The sequence below is a fragment of the Sciurus carolinensis genome, chromosome 10 (assembly GCF_902686445.1).
Source record: "Sciurus carolinensis chromosome 10, mSciCar1.2, whole genome shotgun sequence".
NCBI lineage: Eukaryota > Metazoa > Chordata > Mammalia > Rodentia > Sciuridae > Sciurus > Sciurus carolinensis.
The window spans coordinates 134,195,050-134,211,815 of NC_062222.1; the positions used below are offsets into that span (position 1 = coordinate 134,195,050).

The 16,766-nt window shown below is 45.0% G+C and overlaps 1 protein-coding gene across 1 annotated transcript in view; it reads left to right on the forward strand.

The window, feature by feature from the left end:
* Positions 1–16,766, forward strand: part of Clnk (cytokine dependent hematopoietic cell linker) — a 159,107-nt gene that overhangs the window by 119,966 nt on the left and 22,375 nt on the right. The window contains exons 9-11 of the mRNA XM_047566051.1: positions 4,186–4,211; positions 4,659–4,678; positions 5,695–5,808. Of these exons, the coding sequence (XP_047422007.1) occupies positions 4,186–4,211; positions 4,659–4,678; positions 5,695–5,808 (160 nt within the window). The remainder of the gene's footprint in view (positions 1–4,185; positions 4,212–4,658; positions 4,679–5,694; positions 5,809–16,766) is intronic.

Here is a 16,766-nt window from a genome sequence, read left to right on the forward strand (position 1 = left end):
CAGAGAGGCAAATTTCCATTTCCACTCTAATTTCCATTACATGATTATAATAGTAACACAAGTACACAATAAGAACAATGGTTTGAAGAACGTGAACTCCTTTGTTTCACATATAAATTCCCATGACGTAGTCATCCTCCGCTTTTCTGGATGAGGATGCTCATTAATTCCTCAAAGCATTTGTTTTGTAAGCATTGATCAAGTACTTGCCACCGTCATGCCCAGAGTAATAGCAGAATCAAGATGTGATCTCAAGAAATTCAACTCCAAATCTTACCTTTTCATTATTGAAAACATCTAACTTGCTATTACTTTATTTTAAATGACCTTGAAATTTAAAACAAAACTTGTCAAATTTATCTGAATTACCATCAAGGTTGTATGACAGCTGTTTGCAAGCTACTTTCATGTCTGATCCAGTTTTCTCACCTGGGAAGTCCCTCAAGTTCACATGGCCCTCCCACTTTGTAGAATGTTGATAATCTAACTTAGGCAAGGAGTAAGTGAAGCTCCTGGCATCAGTGATTAGAAGTGGGCGTATCTGATGTGGCTCAAACCCTCAGGTACCTTTGCTGCTGCTATTGATAGTACTGTACATGAAATTTCAAAAGTGAGAAAGAAATACCAGCTGGCTAGAGAAACCCTTATGTTATAACAAAGACAGAGGACACACAGACAGGGCACCAAAATGATTCACCATGTCCTCCAGGAAAGATGAGTGGAAACCTTGAGTAAGAGGAACAAGGCTAGAGGTGACGTGCTACCTTCCTTCAAGTATCTTACTGAGTGCAGTGGTCAGGGTAGCGTGGCAGAAAACACACACAGACCAGTGGAGCAGAAATAAACCTACAGACAGTCCTGATTTTCTAAAGAGCATTAAGAATACACAATAGTTAGTGGAGGGGGAACTTGACCTCTTCCATGAAAGTTGTTGGAAGGACTGATATCCACATGCAGAAGAATGAAGAGTTGGACCTTTGTTTCACACCATGCAAGGAAACCAACTTGGGGTGGACTAAAGATTAAAATGCAGGACCCCAAACCAAAGAACTCCTAGAAGAAAACACAGGGAAGTGGTTCTTGACATTGGCCGTGGCGATAACTTTTGGATATGACACCAAAAACAAAGGCAACAAAAGCAAAACTAAGCAAGACTAGATCCAGTGAAAATGCTTCTGTGCTGCAAGCAATCAATGAGTGAAAAATCAAGCTGTATAACAGGAGCAAATGTTCCCAAACCATGTGTCGGACGCGGGGTGAACATCCAAAATACACAAGAATGCACACGATAGCAGGAAAAAGAAAGGGTGACCTGACTGGAAGATGGGCAAGGGTTTTCTTCTCCCAGGGGCACAAATGGTTAGCCAATCAGTATACATAAGGACTGCTCAGAATCTCTGGTCATTGGTGAAATGCAAACCAGAGCCACAGTGGCATGCCGCCTCACACCTATTAGGACCGCTATTATTTAAAAAACAAGATGGCGAGTGTTGGCAACGATGTGGAGAAAGGGGAGCCCTTGCACACTGTTGGTGAGGGTGTGAATGGGCTCAGTCATCATGGGAATCAGTAGGGAGGTCCCTCTAACATTAGAAATAGAACCAGCATACGATTCAGCAGTCCCACTTCTGAGTGTGCATCAGAGGACCTGAAACTGGGATTTTGAAGATGGGCACTCCCAGGTTGGTGGCAGCAAAATTCACAATAGCCAAGATACGGAAGCAACCTGAGTGTCTGTAGACAAGTGAATGGATAAAGAATGGGCTATTTTTTCCACCTAACAAGGAAGGTGATCCTGTCGATCTATTTATGACAGTGTGGACCGACCTAGAGGGCAGGGTGTGTTGGAGAAACAAGCCAGACATTGATGAACTACTGTCTGCTCGCACTTCTGTGGATCTAAGAGTCACGCTTATAGACGCAATGAGCGGGATGGTGGTCACCAGGAGCAGGGAGGGGGTGTGAGAAGGAGAGACTGAAAGGGCACCAAGCTTGACTGATAGAAAATAAAAACGTTCTGCAGACCTCGGCAGCCTAATGCCTATTACTAACAAAACTACTTTAAATTGCTGAACGGGTAAATCTTTTGTTAAATGTTCTCAACCAAAAATGCCAATTCAAAAAAATAATAATAAAATGGAGCAAGAGGAATCTTTGGGAGGTGATAGACGTGTGTTTTTATGAGGCTGATGGTGGCAGTGATCTCACAAGTGTACGTTTACCCCCAAACTCACTGAGAAGTCCTCAGGCCTCAGCAAAGCGGTGAAAGAACTGACTGTGGTTCAGGCAATGTTCTTACCACAGTGTGCAAGACCCCGTGCCCTCCCAGGGCTCCTCCAGCGGCACCAGCACCTGCTCCTTCCCACCTGGGGACCTTCACACCCGCTGTCCCTCTGTCTGGAATCTTCTTCCCCAGACACCTACAGGATGCACTCAGATCGCTCTCCTAAGCAGAGATGCCTCCTCAGACCTGTCTGAAAAGAACCCCAAGCCCTCCCTTTCTCTCCATGTCCCTGCTGTTCCCTTCCCCTGCTTCTTTGTCTTTGCCTGTCACTACTTACTTATACTTTCGTTTATGAATTTCCAGTCCTGCCACCGGAATGTAGGTAGCAAGGGAATGGCAACTCTATTTGGGGAATTGCACTCCCTAACACCTACACCAATAAATCCATTAAAGACAAGTCCACACCTGACACGATGGGATCAATAAGTTGATGAATAAAACACTTCGGTTCTTTTCTGAACTCTCATCCACTGAAGCAAAATGAAGAAGTGTCTCTAAAACAACGAATGGGACTGTTCCTACTGAGTTAGGGCCCCGAATCTCCTTGAATTTCATTTCCAGTGAATTGAATTGGTCCCCAGTAGAAGCAGCGGTGGGACTGGAATGAGGCCTGCTGGAAGCTTCCGCAGGGAGGGTCAACACAGCACCCAGTGGCCCACCCGAAGCTCCTGAGGGACGCCCATAAGAAATGAAACAAGGGGAAATTAAGCTGAGGCTTGATCATTTGGGGCCTGGATCAATCATCGAGTGGCCCGATCCTTCTGTCATATGGTTGAAACAGTCAAAGATGTGCACTCGCTGGGCTGCTGCTGCAGTTGGAGTGGGCCCCAGGGCAAGGTTTGCGTTTTGACGATGCAGAGAACCTCTTGTTTGTACTCAGTGAGTGTCTGCAACTTAGATGAAGAGGTCGGTTCTACTCCTTTTTTAAAAAGTGTCCAAAAATAGAAACAAAACAGGTAGACTAACAATTTCATTCAATTTTAGTAACTTTTTTTTTTTGACCTGGAAGAGGTGTTACAGTCTTCCGGATCCCGATCCATTTGTATCATGTTGTTTGGGACCAGCTGGATCTTGTGCCAAAACAAATAAAAGAAAAAATCTGAAGAGAAAGTTGAAAGGAAGCAAAGTGAGGTAAAGCTCCCCCTGTGACGTGGAGGGGAGAGCCAAGCCCTTCCCCAGAGCCCAGCTCCTGGAGGCTCCGCCGGTTCCTTCCGTCTTTTCCCCTGTGCTTGGTATAGGCTTAAACTCAGAGCAGTAGCTCAGTAATTACCTTTGAATTCATTTGAATCATAGAAATAAAACAGCAGAGAAGTCAGAAAAATCAGTTTTAGGCCCAACTCAGGCTGTTCCTGGAATTAGTCAACCTTCAGAAATTGTCCCGGCTGGTTGGTTCTACGTCTGTCATTCATTAAATACAGGAGTTGGATTGCGGGGTCTTCAAAACCCTTCTGTTTTTCCTCTGCTTGGAAATAGATGGATGAAGATGTAAGAAAGGAACTCAAATTAATTATACACATATGTGTAAAACTATATATATACAGTGTAAATGTAAATGTAATGAATGCTAATTCATTATGTAAATGAATGCTAATTCTAACCAGGAACAAGAGCCTCTGAGTGTGCCTAGGAGTCACACCAGCATTCTGTCATACATTAGCGGGTGACTATGGATAAGGTAGTTAACCTCCTACACCTCATTTTCTTCAAAGGTGAGATTTAATAGGACCACAGCACGACAGTGTTTAGCATCACGCCAAGCACCTACTAAGATCTCAGCAAATATTAGTCAACATTATCATCAATAGTATTTAAAATCGAATCGATTTTCATTTAAGTGTATGTAAGAATAACACTTGACAGTATTTTCTATAAATTCACTGGTTTTTCCTCTTGTGTTCTAGAGAACAAATCCATAAGGGGCAACAAGGTAAGTGAAGTAATTAAAACATATTTGTTACTCTTTGTTTTTTCAGCATAGAAATGTGGACCATGTAGGGGCTGGGGATATAGCTCAGTTGGTAGAGTGCTTGCCTTGAAAGCTTAAGGCCTTGGGTGCAATCCCCAGCACCATTAAAAAAAAAAAAAAAAAACACGAGAAATGTGAACCATGTAGAAGCTTAAATATTACTGGAAAAATAAGTTCTAGGAATTTGCTTATAATTTATCATATCTTTTTTCCTTTTTCTTTTTTTTTTTTTTTTGCGGTGCTGGGGATTGAACCCAGGGCCTTAGTGCTTGCAAGGCAAGCACTCTACCAACTGAGCTATATCCCCAGTCCATAATTTATCATTTCTATTCATAAAAAAAAATTGCTACCCATTGGAGTTTGTCAAAGAACAACAAATGTAACTTCCAATTCTCTTTCCTTTTGCAGGCTCCCGTACCACCTCCTCGGTAAGACGTTTAAAATCCTCTTTCGTTTCGCTTTGTACTTGAGTGATCTGTGCTGGCACTTGAAGGGAGAAACATTGGACACTGGAAACCTGACGCACATTGGTCAACAGACAGGGCTAAACCAGTCCTCGGTCGTCCATTGAGGCCTTCCTTCATTCAGTTACCTACCCAGGGTCGCTTCCCTTATTGTTTCTCGACAAGTGTATTTCTTTCCTATTCCTTCCTCTTTCTCTCCCTTCTGGTACAGAAATCACCAGATCAAATGCAGGGCATGTATCTCGATGCCCGGATGCCTAGGAGATGGCTAGGATCATAAGTCGATACATAAAGTGACTTGTGATTTAGGCGAAGGGTTTACGATATAGAAATATATGTTTATAGAGGTGCGTAATACATATAAATACAGCATTATTACATTTCTCCATGTATGCAGAGGCAAGAGCTGGAGCCCTGGCTGCTGAGGCTCTGTGGGAGTTGGCCGCTGTCCTCGGGCCCGAGTGGCTCTGCCGCAGCCCTGGCTGCAGTCTCTGGCCATCAGTTCTCCACCTCCCGCTCTCCCCTCCCAGAGGGAAGCATCTTGTAGTAAACACTGTTGTTTTCTCTCTGCATCTCCAGCATCTACCAAAGTGCTGGATACACTTTATGAGCAAATGAATAAATGAGAATATAAAATGGGTGAGAGGGGCATTCACTGACCTTAAAACACTCTCTTATTAACTCAGGTCTTCCAGTCTGGGAGAAATGGAGGCCTTTATTCTACTTTCCCCAAGACTCCAAAAACTAAACAGGCAGCATTTTAAAAAGTGCATGATGCCCTGGAGGAAGTCACATCCCACGCTGTAGATCCAAGGGCAGCTGCAGGGAGGTGGACTTAGACTCATGGGAAGAATGATCCCTGACGTCTGGAGCTACCCAGAAGGAGTTGGGCTGCTCCGCAGAGCCGAGGATGCAGAGGGCGGGGTGAGGAGCCTCCTGTGCCGCAGGTAGGCTCAGGCCCCACTGTGGTCTTCACCCAGGCCTCCCACCACTCTCCCGAAGCAGCACCAGCCCCTGCCCCCGGCACCGGCACCAGAGAGCTGCACACCTGTCCCTCAGAGACACACCTCTCCGGAAGCCCAAGGAAGGCCCAGGTGAGAGCCTAATTCTTGCTGCAGATGGAATGACCAGGAAGAGTGGCGGGCAGAGGAAGGCAAGGGAAGCCAAACAGCTCACTGCTCTAAAGGCACTCCCCCAGGGCCAGGGGCCAGTGACACCCAGAGGTAAGAGTAGTAGAAACCCAGGGTTTGACTCTTCTCAGAAAGTATGGCCTCTCTGTAACCAAATGAGCTATTGAAAGAATTCCTCCCTTGAGGCCTGCCTTTGTTGTTAAAATGTTAAATGCCATGAGGAAATCAGGACATTATATAAAAATCAAAAAGAGGGTTCAAACCATTCCAGAACCAATCCGAGCCCCCAGCTTACTATCCCTCAGGCTGGGAAAGAGCTCCACGCTTTAAACCCCTCCTGTCAAAATCACTAGTGCCATTTTTGACAAATATTTAAAAACAAAACCTCTGGAATTAAGGGCTAATGATGATCTACAGTCCCAAACATGCGGGGCACTTGGCAGCTGATGCTCATCGTAAAATGTGACTAAACACAACAAACATATTTTCCCAAGAGAGTTTAAATTTCTGAAGTTGCCTTACTTTGGAAGTCAGGGCCGAGGCTGGCACCTCCTTCCTTCTTTCTGCTTTGTGACTGAGGGCTTGCCGTGGGAGGGTCAGGCACAGGGCTTGATGCCTTCTCTAGAGGCCTTTCTCAGGAGCCCAGGAATCGAGGACATGAGGCCCATTCTGAGCTTCGGTGGGGACCCCATGCTGTGCGGGTTCTGATGGGGACACAGATGGCCCAGGCCATCGCCCCCCAGCTGTGTTGTGAAGGTCTCACCTTTCCATCCTTTACACTCAGGCCACATAACAGACCTCTTGGAAAGCACCCTTCCTGTCCTCTGTCCCGAGGCGGGTCCTTCAGGTCTGTGGAAAATGGCGTGGGGTCTCACATCTGCATTCAAACTGCCCCATTGAAATTTAGGTTCTCCTGCTTATGAACTGGCTCCTGGGGGCAGGGGTTCTCAGCTGGGGGCACTTTGCCCTTCCTCCCCGCAGGGGACAGGCTGGAGAGGTTTGGGTTGGTGGAGGGACGGTGCTGGCATGGAGGGAGAGGAGCAGGATTGCTGCTGAGCACCCTGCAGTTGCTGGGGAGCCCCGCGCAGGCGCAAGAGGCCTGGGAGGTCCTTGTACACAGGTGAAGAAACCCTGCCTCAGGACACCCTGAAAAATGTGGTATAGAATGTTTTTGAGGCCAAGGTTTTTCTTTACTGCATGCTTATGACCTTGAGCTCTTTTTTTTTTTTTTTTTTTTTTTTTGCGGTGCTGGGGATTGAGCCCAGGGCTTTGTCCTGAGAGGCAAGTACTCTACCAACTGAGCTATCTCCCCAGCCCAACCTTGAGCCCTTTCTATGCGTGCCATCCTCACCCCTTAAATGCCCCGAGTTTCTATCCTCCCGCTCCACTCCAAAGGGAAAGACTAGCTCATTTGGGTATCCACGCTTCCTGGAGGTGACTGACACACCGTTGTGGGTGTTTGACAAACACATATCTCCTGCTGCAGCTTCCAAAGGCACCTAACCAGAGCAGGAGTCGGCAAAGTTGCTCCATTTGGATTTTTGCTTTCAGAGTGAAAGACAGAGAGGCAGCGGCAATAGTAGACCCTTAGACCTATGCATGGTGTCAAAGAATTGGAAATATAAAACGCACCATCCAGAAACCCTTGGTCAAAATGTTAAGAACTGGTTGGAACAGAGAGAAATAAGGAGACAGGAAATGGGACTGATAAAATACCACAGGTGATGAGGTTATTGGATGTGAAAAAGAGGCTTTGATCTTTTTTTTTGCTTCTTTGTACTGGAAAGAACAAGATCTTGGGTCCCAGAAGAACTGGGTTTGGATTTCACCTGAGCCACTTCTGACTGGGTGATTCCAGAAAGCTCCTTAAGACCTCTAAGTCCTGCTGTCCTTAAGAAAATAACCGACTCTATGTAATGGGGTTGTGAGGAGGAGGTATGGGTTTCTATAAAGTGCCTAGGATAATATCTGTCACATCATAGGAAAGAAAAATAGTGACCTAGCATCCCCATCTGTACACAGCAGATTTAGGAGCCAGAAATCCTTTGATCCTACAAACAGGCTAGATATTCTAGTGCAGGATTTCTCACCATGACTTTGCACTAAAATAATGAGAAAGCTTTTTAGCAGGCACTGTTCAGAACTGGGGCCATAGCTCAGTGGAACAGCACTTGCCTCCCATGTGTGAGGCCCCAGGTTCAATCCCCAGCACTGCAAGATAATAATAATAATAATATTTAAATAATGTACTACCCCAGTATCTGTTTGAGTTGCTGTCTGGCAGGTTCTGAGCATTTTCCATGTGCAGCCAGGGCTAGGAACCAGAGAGAACTAGGTGCTAGGAATGTACCCCCACCAGGACCCTTGAGCCCCTGAGCCTTGTCTATGCCCAAGTTTCCAGTGCCTGACAGCAGGCTCCCTCCACCACTGAAGTGTCCCCCTACAGTCACACCAGTTCACAATGCTGCCATTGAAGGGGTGTGAGTTGGCACTTGGTGTCTCTGGGCCCTGTAGGTGCAGTGCACATCATTGAATCATGGTGAGACCTGGGCTGGACCTCTTTGCTACAGACACCTCCAAGGAGGATTGGCATTTTGTCTTGTCCCCTCTACCTGTAAAGTATGGTACCCCAAGGCTTAGAAGGGCCGTGGATGGTCCCGAGGTGCTCAGTAAATCTTAATTCCCTTGGGCCCCTCATGTCACCAAGCGTCAGAGAGGTGGGATAACTCAGTCGGAGCCCAGGGAGGCAGGTGGCTCCTGAGGGAGCAGAGGCGTGCTGTGCTGGGAGAGCACAGGCAGAGGTGCATCTGCGTCAGGAGGAGAGCCGCGCCTTCCATTGCTCTCCAGCAGGCCCACATGGGTGGCCGGACAGCTTGAGTGTGACCCAGGTCACATGTAAACAACTGTGAGGCTGGGAAAATGCGCCCCTCCCCTTCCCCGCAGCTGCTCTGTAAAGCACTGGGGATGTGTCAACCCCAGGCGGGACCGTGATGTACAGCTGGCCATCAGCTGCAGGGACTGCAGGCAGCCCGGGCTGTGGCAGCTGCAGCCCATGATGGCCACGCGGCCCTGAATGGCGGCCCGTGATTCCAGCTATTGTCTTTCAGCCCCTGTCGGTCTCCACCGGCTCTGCCATTCTCTTTTTTTGAAGCTAAGTCTTGGCTTCACAAAACAATTGCTGAATGAATGGAAGCACTTCAGTTCAGGGAAATGTCATTTAGATCATTCATTGGCAACTAACTTGAGGTCTTTGAAGTTTGGAGAACGGGGTGGGGGGGAAGTTCTCAACCATTTCTGCACCATGATTGTTATTGTTACCATATCTCTATGTTTGATATTTCTTTGCCCAGTTCATTTTTTTCTTCACTTAAGTACATTTAATTAAAACAAAGACTTAGGGCCATAAATAATCACAGCACAGTTCCACACTAAAACTTTGACCCTGAGGAAATGTCTCTTATAAGAGATGAGACACGAATGTTAGATGGGTGCTTAGGAAATGCTTACGGCCAGGTTGAGGATCTCTCCAGGAAGTACTCTGAACGGAGCTAAAAAGAGAGGCACCTTACAACTCTGAATCCAAGGCCCAAGCCCCAGATAAAATCATTAAGTAGTAACAGGAGTACCCACATTTCTACATCCTACCTGCTCACCAGGCCCAGCGCTGAGTCTTCTCTCTGTATTAGCTCCACTATCCCATGACTGTCTGGATTTGTCCATTTTATAGATGGGAAGACTAAACTTCAGAGAGGGAACTGAACTTATCAGGGGTGACAGAGCCCACAGATGGCAAAGAAAGGATTCAAATCTAATTCATTCTAAACTAAGAGATGTTCAGGAAGGTCCACACTTGTAGTAAACGGTAACATTATTAAACTTATACCAAGCACATATTATGCACAGGAAATAATGTGAGAACTCTTTTTCCACATAGTGAATGGCCATGTGTCCCTGGCCATCTCCATGGTCAGAGATGCTCCCTCTGAGGCCACATGGTCCTGGGAAGGATCGAATGGACAGAGGCCAGAGGGTCTCACCCTGCTATGCAAAGAAGGCAGCCTACAGTCCCCACGTTGTCTTAAAATTCAGTTTGTTAAAGTGACACGTTCCAAATCCTACCTTTCCTGAAGCCTCAAATTTCAATTTGTAAAATGTATTGCTCTATTTATAAATTGAGTCATTTTATCTGAAGAGAAACACAATCACTCTGCTTGTTCTGCAAATGTACACTAACTCAAGCAAGATAGGTTAAGTTATCTTAGTAAGAAGCACTTAAAAACTCAGTTAAGTCTACTTAAATATTTGAAATGTCTTTATAAATGGAGCGTACCTGATTTTTAAATACTTCTAATGCTGGCAAGGTGGTTTTAAATTCTAGCAACCAAAACTTTAACAATTTTTGTAAATCTAATAAAGCAAATGTACATAGATAAATGTAGAAAAATTCAATCTCTCTTGCACAGCTTAAATGCTTTATAAATGGAGTTCATTTAAATGCTTTTCAAATGGAGTCAAACATGTCTTGACTATCATAAATTAAAATTGCAAGTCTAAAATCAATGATACATTTTAAATTGAAGCCACACAGTCAATCCATCAGCATCCCTACTATGCCAGACTCCCTTAAACATTAAAAACACTGAGATTAGTCTCAATTTAACTGCAAATTAATTAGTAGTATGGGTGTTTGTCCTACTTGATTGCCTCTGACTGTATCTTTATCTTCTTACCTCCCGATTAAAAGGCAAGGGAGGTGCAGAGGTGCAATCTGTCTCACATGGGTTGAGAGAGGATGTTAAAAGCTGTGGAACCCAAGGACAGTCACCCTAGCTTAGAGATTTGAGACCAGAAAAGTGTCTGGGTGCCATGTGCCTGGAGCCATCTGAGAGACTCAGGATCTCTGGATCCACTGCCCCGATGAGGTTGGCAGGGCAGAATTAACTCCGTGGTGGCATTTTGAGGTTTGAAGAAGTTGACTTGGTATAATGATCACATCTGGGAGATGATGCTGAGACTCAGCCACTGTCCCTAGGGTTGAATTCCGTGTTGGATTTTTTTCCTTTCCTTTCCTTCTCATGACTCTTTTCCTGTCTCAGGCCCCTTTTCATTGTCAGAAATCTTTCTTTTACAGTGCCTTCCTGGGCTGCCTCTGTACCTGACAGCTTCATATTTAAACCCTTTACATTTTCTCAGAGGAAAAACCTGAGAGCTTTAAAATCTAGTTAATATTAGGTCTGACTATGAAATTTGACATGGTAATCAAATGTCAGAAGAAATGACGATGTCATTTAAATTCTCCTAAAATGAGAAGCAAGTGTATTCCTGTCCTTGCAGTCACCACCTTTTATATTGGATTTTATTTTCCTTAGAAAATTATGAGAAAAAATAACCTGCTTTAGATTTATAGAAGAGTGATAAATATCACACTGGACTATGGGCTGTTAATTTGGCAATGAAGATGTAATCAAAGTTTTATAAGGGCTCCAGATGACTTTATCTTGGTGATTATGAATTGGATTTTATTAACACCATGTTTCTTTTTCATACAGACAGATAAACTTACAGGACTTAAGTGGGGTAAGTAGCAATTTTGTCTTGGGAAACGAAAAGGGAATTTGTGTGCATTCGGTGTCCACAATGAGCAAGATTCTCTCTGCTTCGGGTACTTCATCATACTTTGTTCTTGCTGTAGCCATGCTCAGAATGAATGGTCCTCCCTGTTTTAAAGATGGGAAACCTAAAATTAAGCAGGTTCTGATCCAGAGGGTAGACCAAGACCCTCTCTGCCCCATGGTCATTCGGTGTTGATGGACACAGCAAGGAGCACGCCCACTTCCCAGGGGGAAGACACGAAGCCCCCCTCCTGCCTTCCGGTCTCCGCCGTTACAGGAATTAAATGTTGGAAGCCATGTTGCTCTATGCTGTTCATTCCTCACAGGAAAACAGGACTGTGAAGTAGAAGGAAGATGAGAGTCAGAGCCACACAGATCTAGATTTGGACCCTGTTCTGCCCCTAGTAGTGTTTGTGAACTTTGGCAAGTGCCCCACTCACCAGGGCCCTTAAATAGAGAGGGGCACGTTTCTTTGCAAAGTTGTGATAAAGCCAAAGTAAATACACAATGGCCAAGTGACTGGTAGAACCTCAACAAGTAGCAAGGACGTCAGGCAGGATGGCCCTATCGCAGAGGCCTTCAAGGCTGCCATGTCCTCACCTCCCCAAACAGGACATTCCTTAAGAAGGTGGTGGGCCTGTGACTGATGAAAAGCTTCGTCCACCAGCACGAATGGCCTCACCTGGCTCACCCTGGACTCCCCAGGATCTTGGTTCATGTCTAGTATTTGCCCTGCACCTCCATCCAGATCATAAAGGTTCATTTCCTTCCTGGTTTTCTTTGTATTTGTTGGCTTTATGAGAATGCTAACATCAGGAGTCACATGTCTCGTTTGTCACTCAAACAAGATATGTAGTAGTACCTTTAGTCCCTGAAATCCTAGGGAGCAAGCAGGTGACGGCACTCTTGCCTACACATCTAAGGTGCCTGAACCCAGGACTCTCCCTTTAGTTGGGGTTTCTGTGCCTCAAGTAGAGGTTGGCAGCCACTCAAGATGACTTCAAGTCTGTAACACAAAGTTCAGTCTGAAAGGGCAAGCGGCCCCCGGTCATAAGCAAGCAAGAAGGAAATGGGGAGGCAGCAGAGAGCACGCAGGGCTGCTGACTTTCTTTGCAATTCCGGCCGGCTTCTGGAAGCTTGAAGAACAAGGTCTAATAGAAACACTCATTCTTACTTAAGTTTTGCCAACATGCTCCTGCATTGTTTGTCTAGACTGAGATTCAAGGTCATTTCTCCATTGCAAAAGCCCATCCAGAAGGTAAATGTCACGCTGTGTGCACATTGAGTGATTGCTTAATTATGTCTTGTAAAGTAAAATATATTTCAGCAGAAACGATGTGCTGACTCAAATTCACATGGCACTCTGTAGTTTTCAAAGTGAGTAGAGACTCGTAGTCTCATTTCATCCTGACAAAGCCCTGAGAAAACAAATGAAGACAGAGGGGTGGCAAATCGACACTTTCCCCAGCTGACAGAAGATAGGCCAGTCCCTAAAATCTCCAAGTCCAGAGTCCTGACTCTCTGCCTTAAAAATTACAGGGACAGCCTGAGCGAAAAGAAAAGGGAGGGAGGGAGAGAGAGAAAAAAGGGAAGAAGGGGAGAGAACGAGGGGCAAGAGGGAAGAAAGATGGACAGCAGGAGGTGATATTTCTACCTCACTTGAAAATGCCTATTTTCTAACAACAAACAAAGTTAAAGTAGAAAAACAAGAGATGGTGCACTTTCCTAACTGCATTGATTTAAAAATTCAGAGCCCTCCAGCAAAAAATTGGCTGGGTCTCAATGAGATAAAACAACTGCTCCCCGAGAGGCAGGCTTCTCTGCTGCTCTTACCTTCTGCTTCCCTCTCCTTTGACAGCCCGAGCACTCCTGCCGCCTCGGAGTGAGCACTGTGAACTGCCAGGTTCAAAGTCCTGGGGAGGCCTCCCAGGGGGGACTTCCAAACCACTGGTTAGAATGGATTCGTGGCCCTTTGCACTTGGCCATAGATTTGCTTTGATTTTCTCTCCTAATGAACAGCATGTTCTCCTTCCAGAACCGTAGGGGAACCATGGTCTTTAAAACAAAAAGGCCTGCTCCCTCGCTGGCTTCAGACAAGACATAGGATGCCTTTGCGAGCAAACTGTTGCTACAGGTTTCTTATCTATGGAGCAAATGTGAGCTGGCAGCTGGGCTCAGGCCAGCTTAGTTGCAAGGTGGCTGTGGGAACCTGGGCAGATGGTACCAACTCTTTGGATCTCGTCTGTAAGCCAAGGATGTTTCACCTTTTTTTGGACTTCAGACCCCTTTACTAATTTGATGCTGAGTTAATATAACTTCCTCATTCCACCAAAAAAGTATGCACATATTTAAAGGGAAAAAACATTTTCATTTCGAAAGGTTCATAAATCTCGATGGAGCACCAATGGCCTTCCCATCCCATAGGTTAAACAAGTTTCGGTCAACCTGCCATCTGAGGTCATCTCCAGCTGACTCAATGCATGAAATAGACTTCACATAACTATTTGTAGTCAAACATCCCCTTCAGCAAATGTCATACCTGCTGTAAAGATCCTTGCTTCTTCAAGAGTTCAGTGTGGTGAGGGATGAGGGGCCAAAACTGTGGACATTTGCATGACAAAGGACAGTCAGGAATTCCACCACTTTTAAGGAAAGAAAGAGAAAGGAGATGTTTGAGAAGATAAATGGTTGTGTTTAAAAAGAGTAATACTAGTATTTTCAGCTCATTTTTAAAAGTAAGCATTCAGAATAAGTATAAAGAAAAGATTACTCATAGCCTCATCACTTAAACACAATCTCTATTGGTATTTTGTATCAGTTCAAACCCATTTTTTGTGTAAACACACACGTCCATTGAAAATATACTAACTTGTCAATGTATCGTGGGCCCAGCTTTTGTCCTGAGCTTTACTGTACCATGAGGCAAGTGCACAGTGCCATCTCAGTCCATTCTCTACATTGCTACCTTCAAATGCCTTCAGCATATTTCAGTAAGCAGGTATCACACCAAAATTAACAATTCTTATTTATCTGGACTTCTGATACTGTCCAGCTATATGAAACTACAAGTCATGATACTGAACACCTTGTACCTGAAGCTTGATCCAGAGTTCAGATTGTTTCTTGGAAATAGTCTCATTAGGGCAATTATTGCATGGGAATAGAATATTTCTAAGACCCTTGATAACTATGGTTAATTTGATTTCCAATAGAGTCAAAGCAATTTATAATACCATTAGCAGATGGTATGCTTTTCTGTTATAGCATACAAAAAGTTTAAAATTGGGGGGTTTGTTCAGCCTTTTGGAGAATTATAGATTTTTTTAAACTCTATACTAATGAAATTTTTTCAAAATCCTACTATATTTTTAAAATCTATGCTAACAAAATTGTTTCCCAAATTCTACTAACCAGATGTTTTAAAAGTACATAAAGTATTAAATTTTCTAACACTAAAATTCACTGAACATTTTATTTTATTTAATACAGGTCCTTGGAGCAGAAAAAGGTGAATTCTTTAATTTTCTTGACTGATTGCCATTATATTGTGCTCTGTTTCTGGATCTCTAGGGCTAGTGGTAATTCAGAAGCAGTGTTCTGAAGCCCGGATGCAAGGATGGGTGTGTGTGTGTGTGTGTGTGTGTGTGTGTGTGTGTGTGTGGTGGAGGGATCCAGAGGGGTCCAGGAGCTCAGAGTCTACTCAAAAGTCCCCTGGTCTAAACAAGGAAATTTAAATCTGGGTTGAATCAGTGGTCTTTCTTCAGCCACAGATACTCACCAAAAGAGTGACACTCACCCGACACTTGCCAATGGCTTTGCTGTCCCCCTGCTCCAAAGGTCTTGGTGTCTCTGCTGCTAATATCATCCATGCACCTGTGCCTTAATTCACACACACACACACACACACACACACACACACACGTACTCACGCACCCTTGGTACCGTTATCAGAGAAGCATGCAGTCTGACAACACTAAGGGGCAGGATGCGGAGCAGGCAGTGCCTGAACCTACCCTTGTTTGAAATGCTGTCCATGTTGAATGATCAAATATGTTCAGAGGAAAAGGACCCTCTCGTGGCCCAAAGAGAGAACCAGAGACAGCATGGTTCCATGGAGCAACGCAGGACAGGTTCCACAGACCCACTGCCAACTCCCCTTGTGATCTGGGTCAAGGTGGATGTCCTCAGTGGGTCTCAAGTCTGCTCTTCTCTATGTATCAAGGAAGCCAAAGAGGGGCCTACCTGAGTTTGTGACGTCCCAAGGGTCCCTGATGGAACAGTGGGGGTTAGAGGGCGATTTTAAAACTGCACGTGTCCTTCCGCACAGGAAATCTCAACACACAACTCAGGCATGGATGCACCAGGCTCCAGTGTTCATCAACACAAAATGTGCATGTGGCACTATGCAGCTCGAGAGGGCCGGATGCTCCAGATGGCTGTTGGTGACACAGAATGGCTTTACTGGATGTGTTATTAATGGGCCAGTCAGTGGCTCCAATCACCATTCAAGTAACCACAGTTGTTCAAACATGTTTAGTTTGTGACCAACCTTGGACACAGCACAGACTCACATCCGAAAACGGTGTCATCAGCGTCTGGTGCTTCCCTGGCTTCACCACCTACATCACAGCGGGGAGAGGGTTTTACAGGGTTTCATATTCAGTAGTTGTCTGTGCCCTTGGTAATTCTGGATGGCTAGTTAAACTCTCTCCACGATGAAAAGGAAATAAAACGCAGCCACACCATTGGCATATGTGATTACTAAATAACTCCAGTGGGTACGTTTGGCAGAACTTTTCAAAACGTGATGATCAAGGGGAAAACATTGAGGAAATACAGCCCTGGTGGTAACCAGCTGGGAACTGCCAGTCCACCCCAGAGTCCTGCAAGCTCCCTTTCCTATGGCGGGAAGGGTCTGAGAACACAGGCGTCTGGTGCTGGTGTTGAGCATACCTGTCCCCTCATCACCCAGAGCAGTCCTTGGTCTAACTTTCTTCTCACCAAGAGCTTAGTTCAGAGCTCATCTCTCAGAAAATCTGCTTTAGCCCACAGTCTGGATCCCAAAGTAATACTTAATTTACTTTCTATCATTCACACTGCGTGAGATGCAAGTACTGATCTGTCTGCATGCCTATTTCCTGTCGCCTTTCCTTGGAATGTAAGAACCATATCTGCCTTCTCACTATAACCCTAAATTCTGGAAGAAGACCTATTTCATAGAAGCTGTTCAGTAAATAATTGCAGAGTGATGTGAGTGAATGAGAATCAAGTTAGAAGTCTAAGCTAACTGGTCTAGAATAATCCCTATAA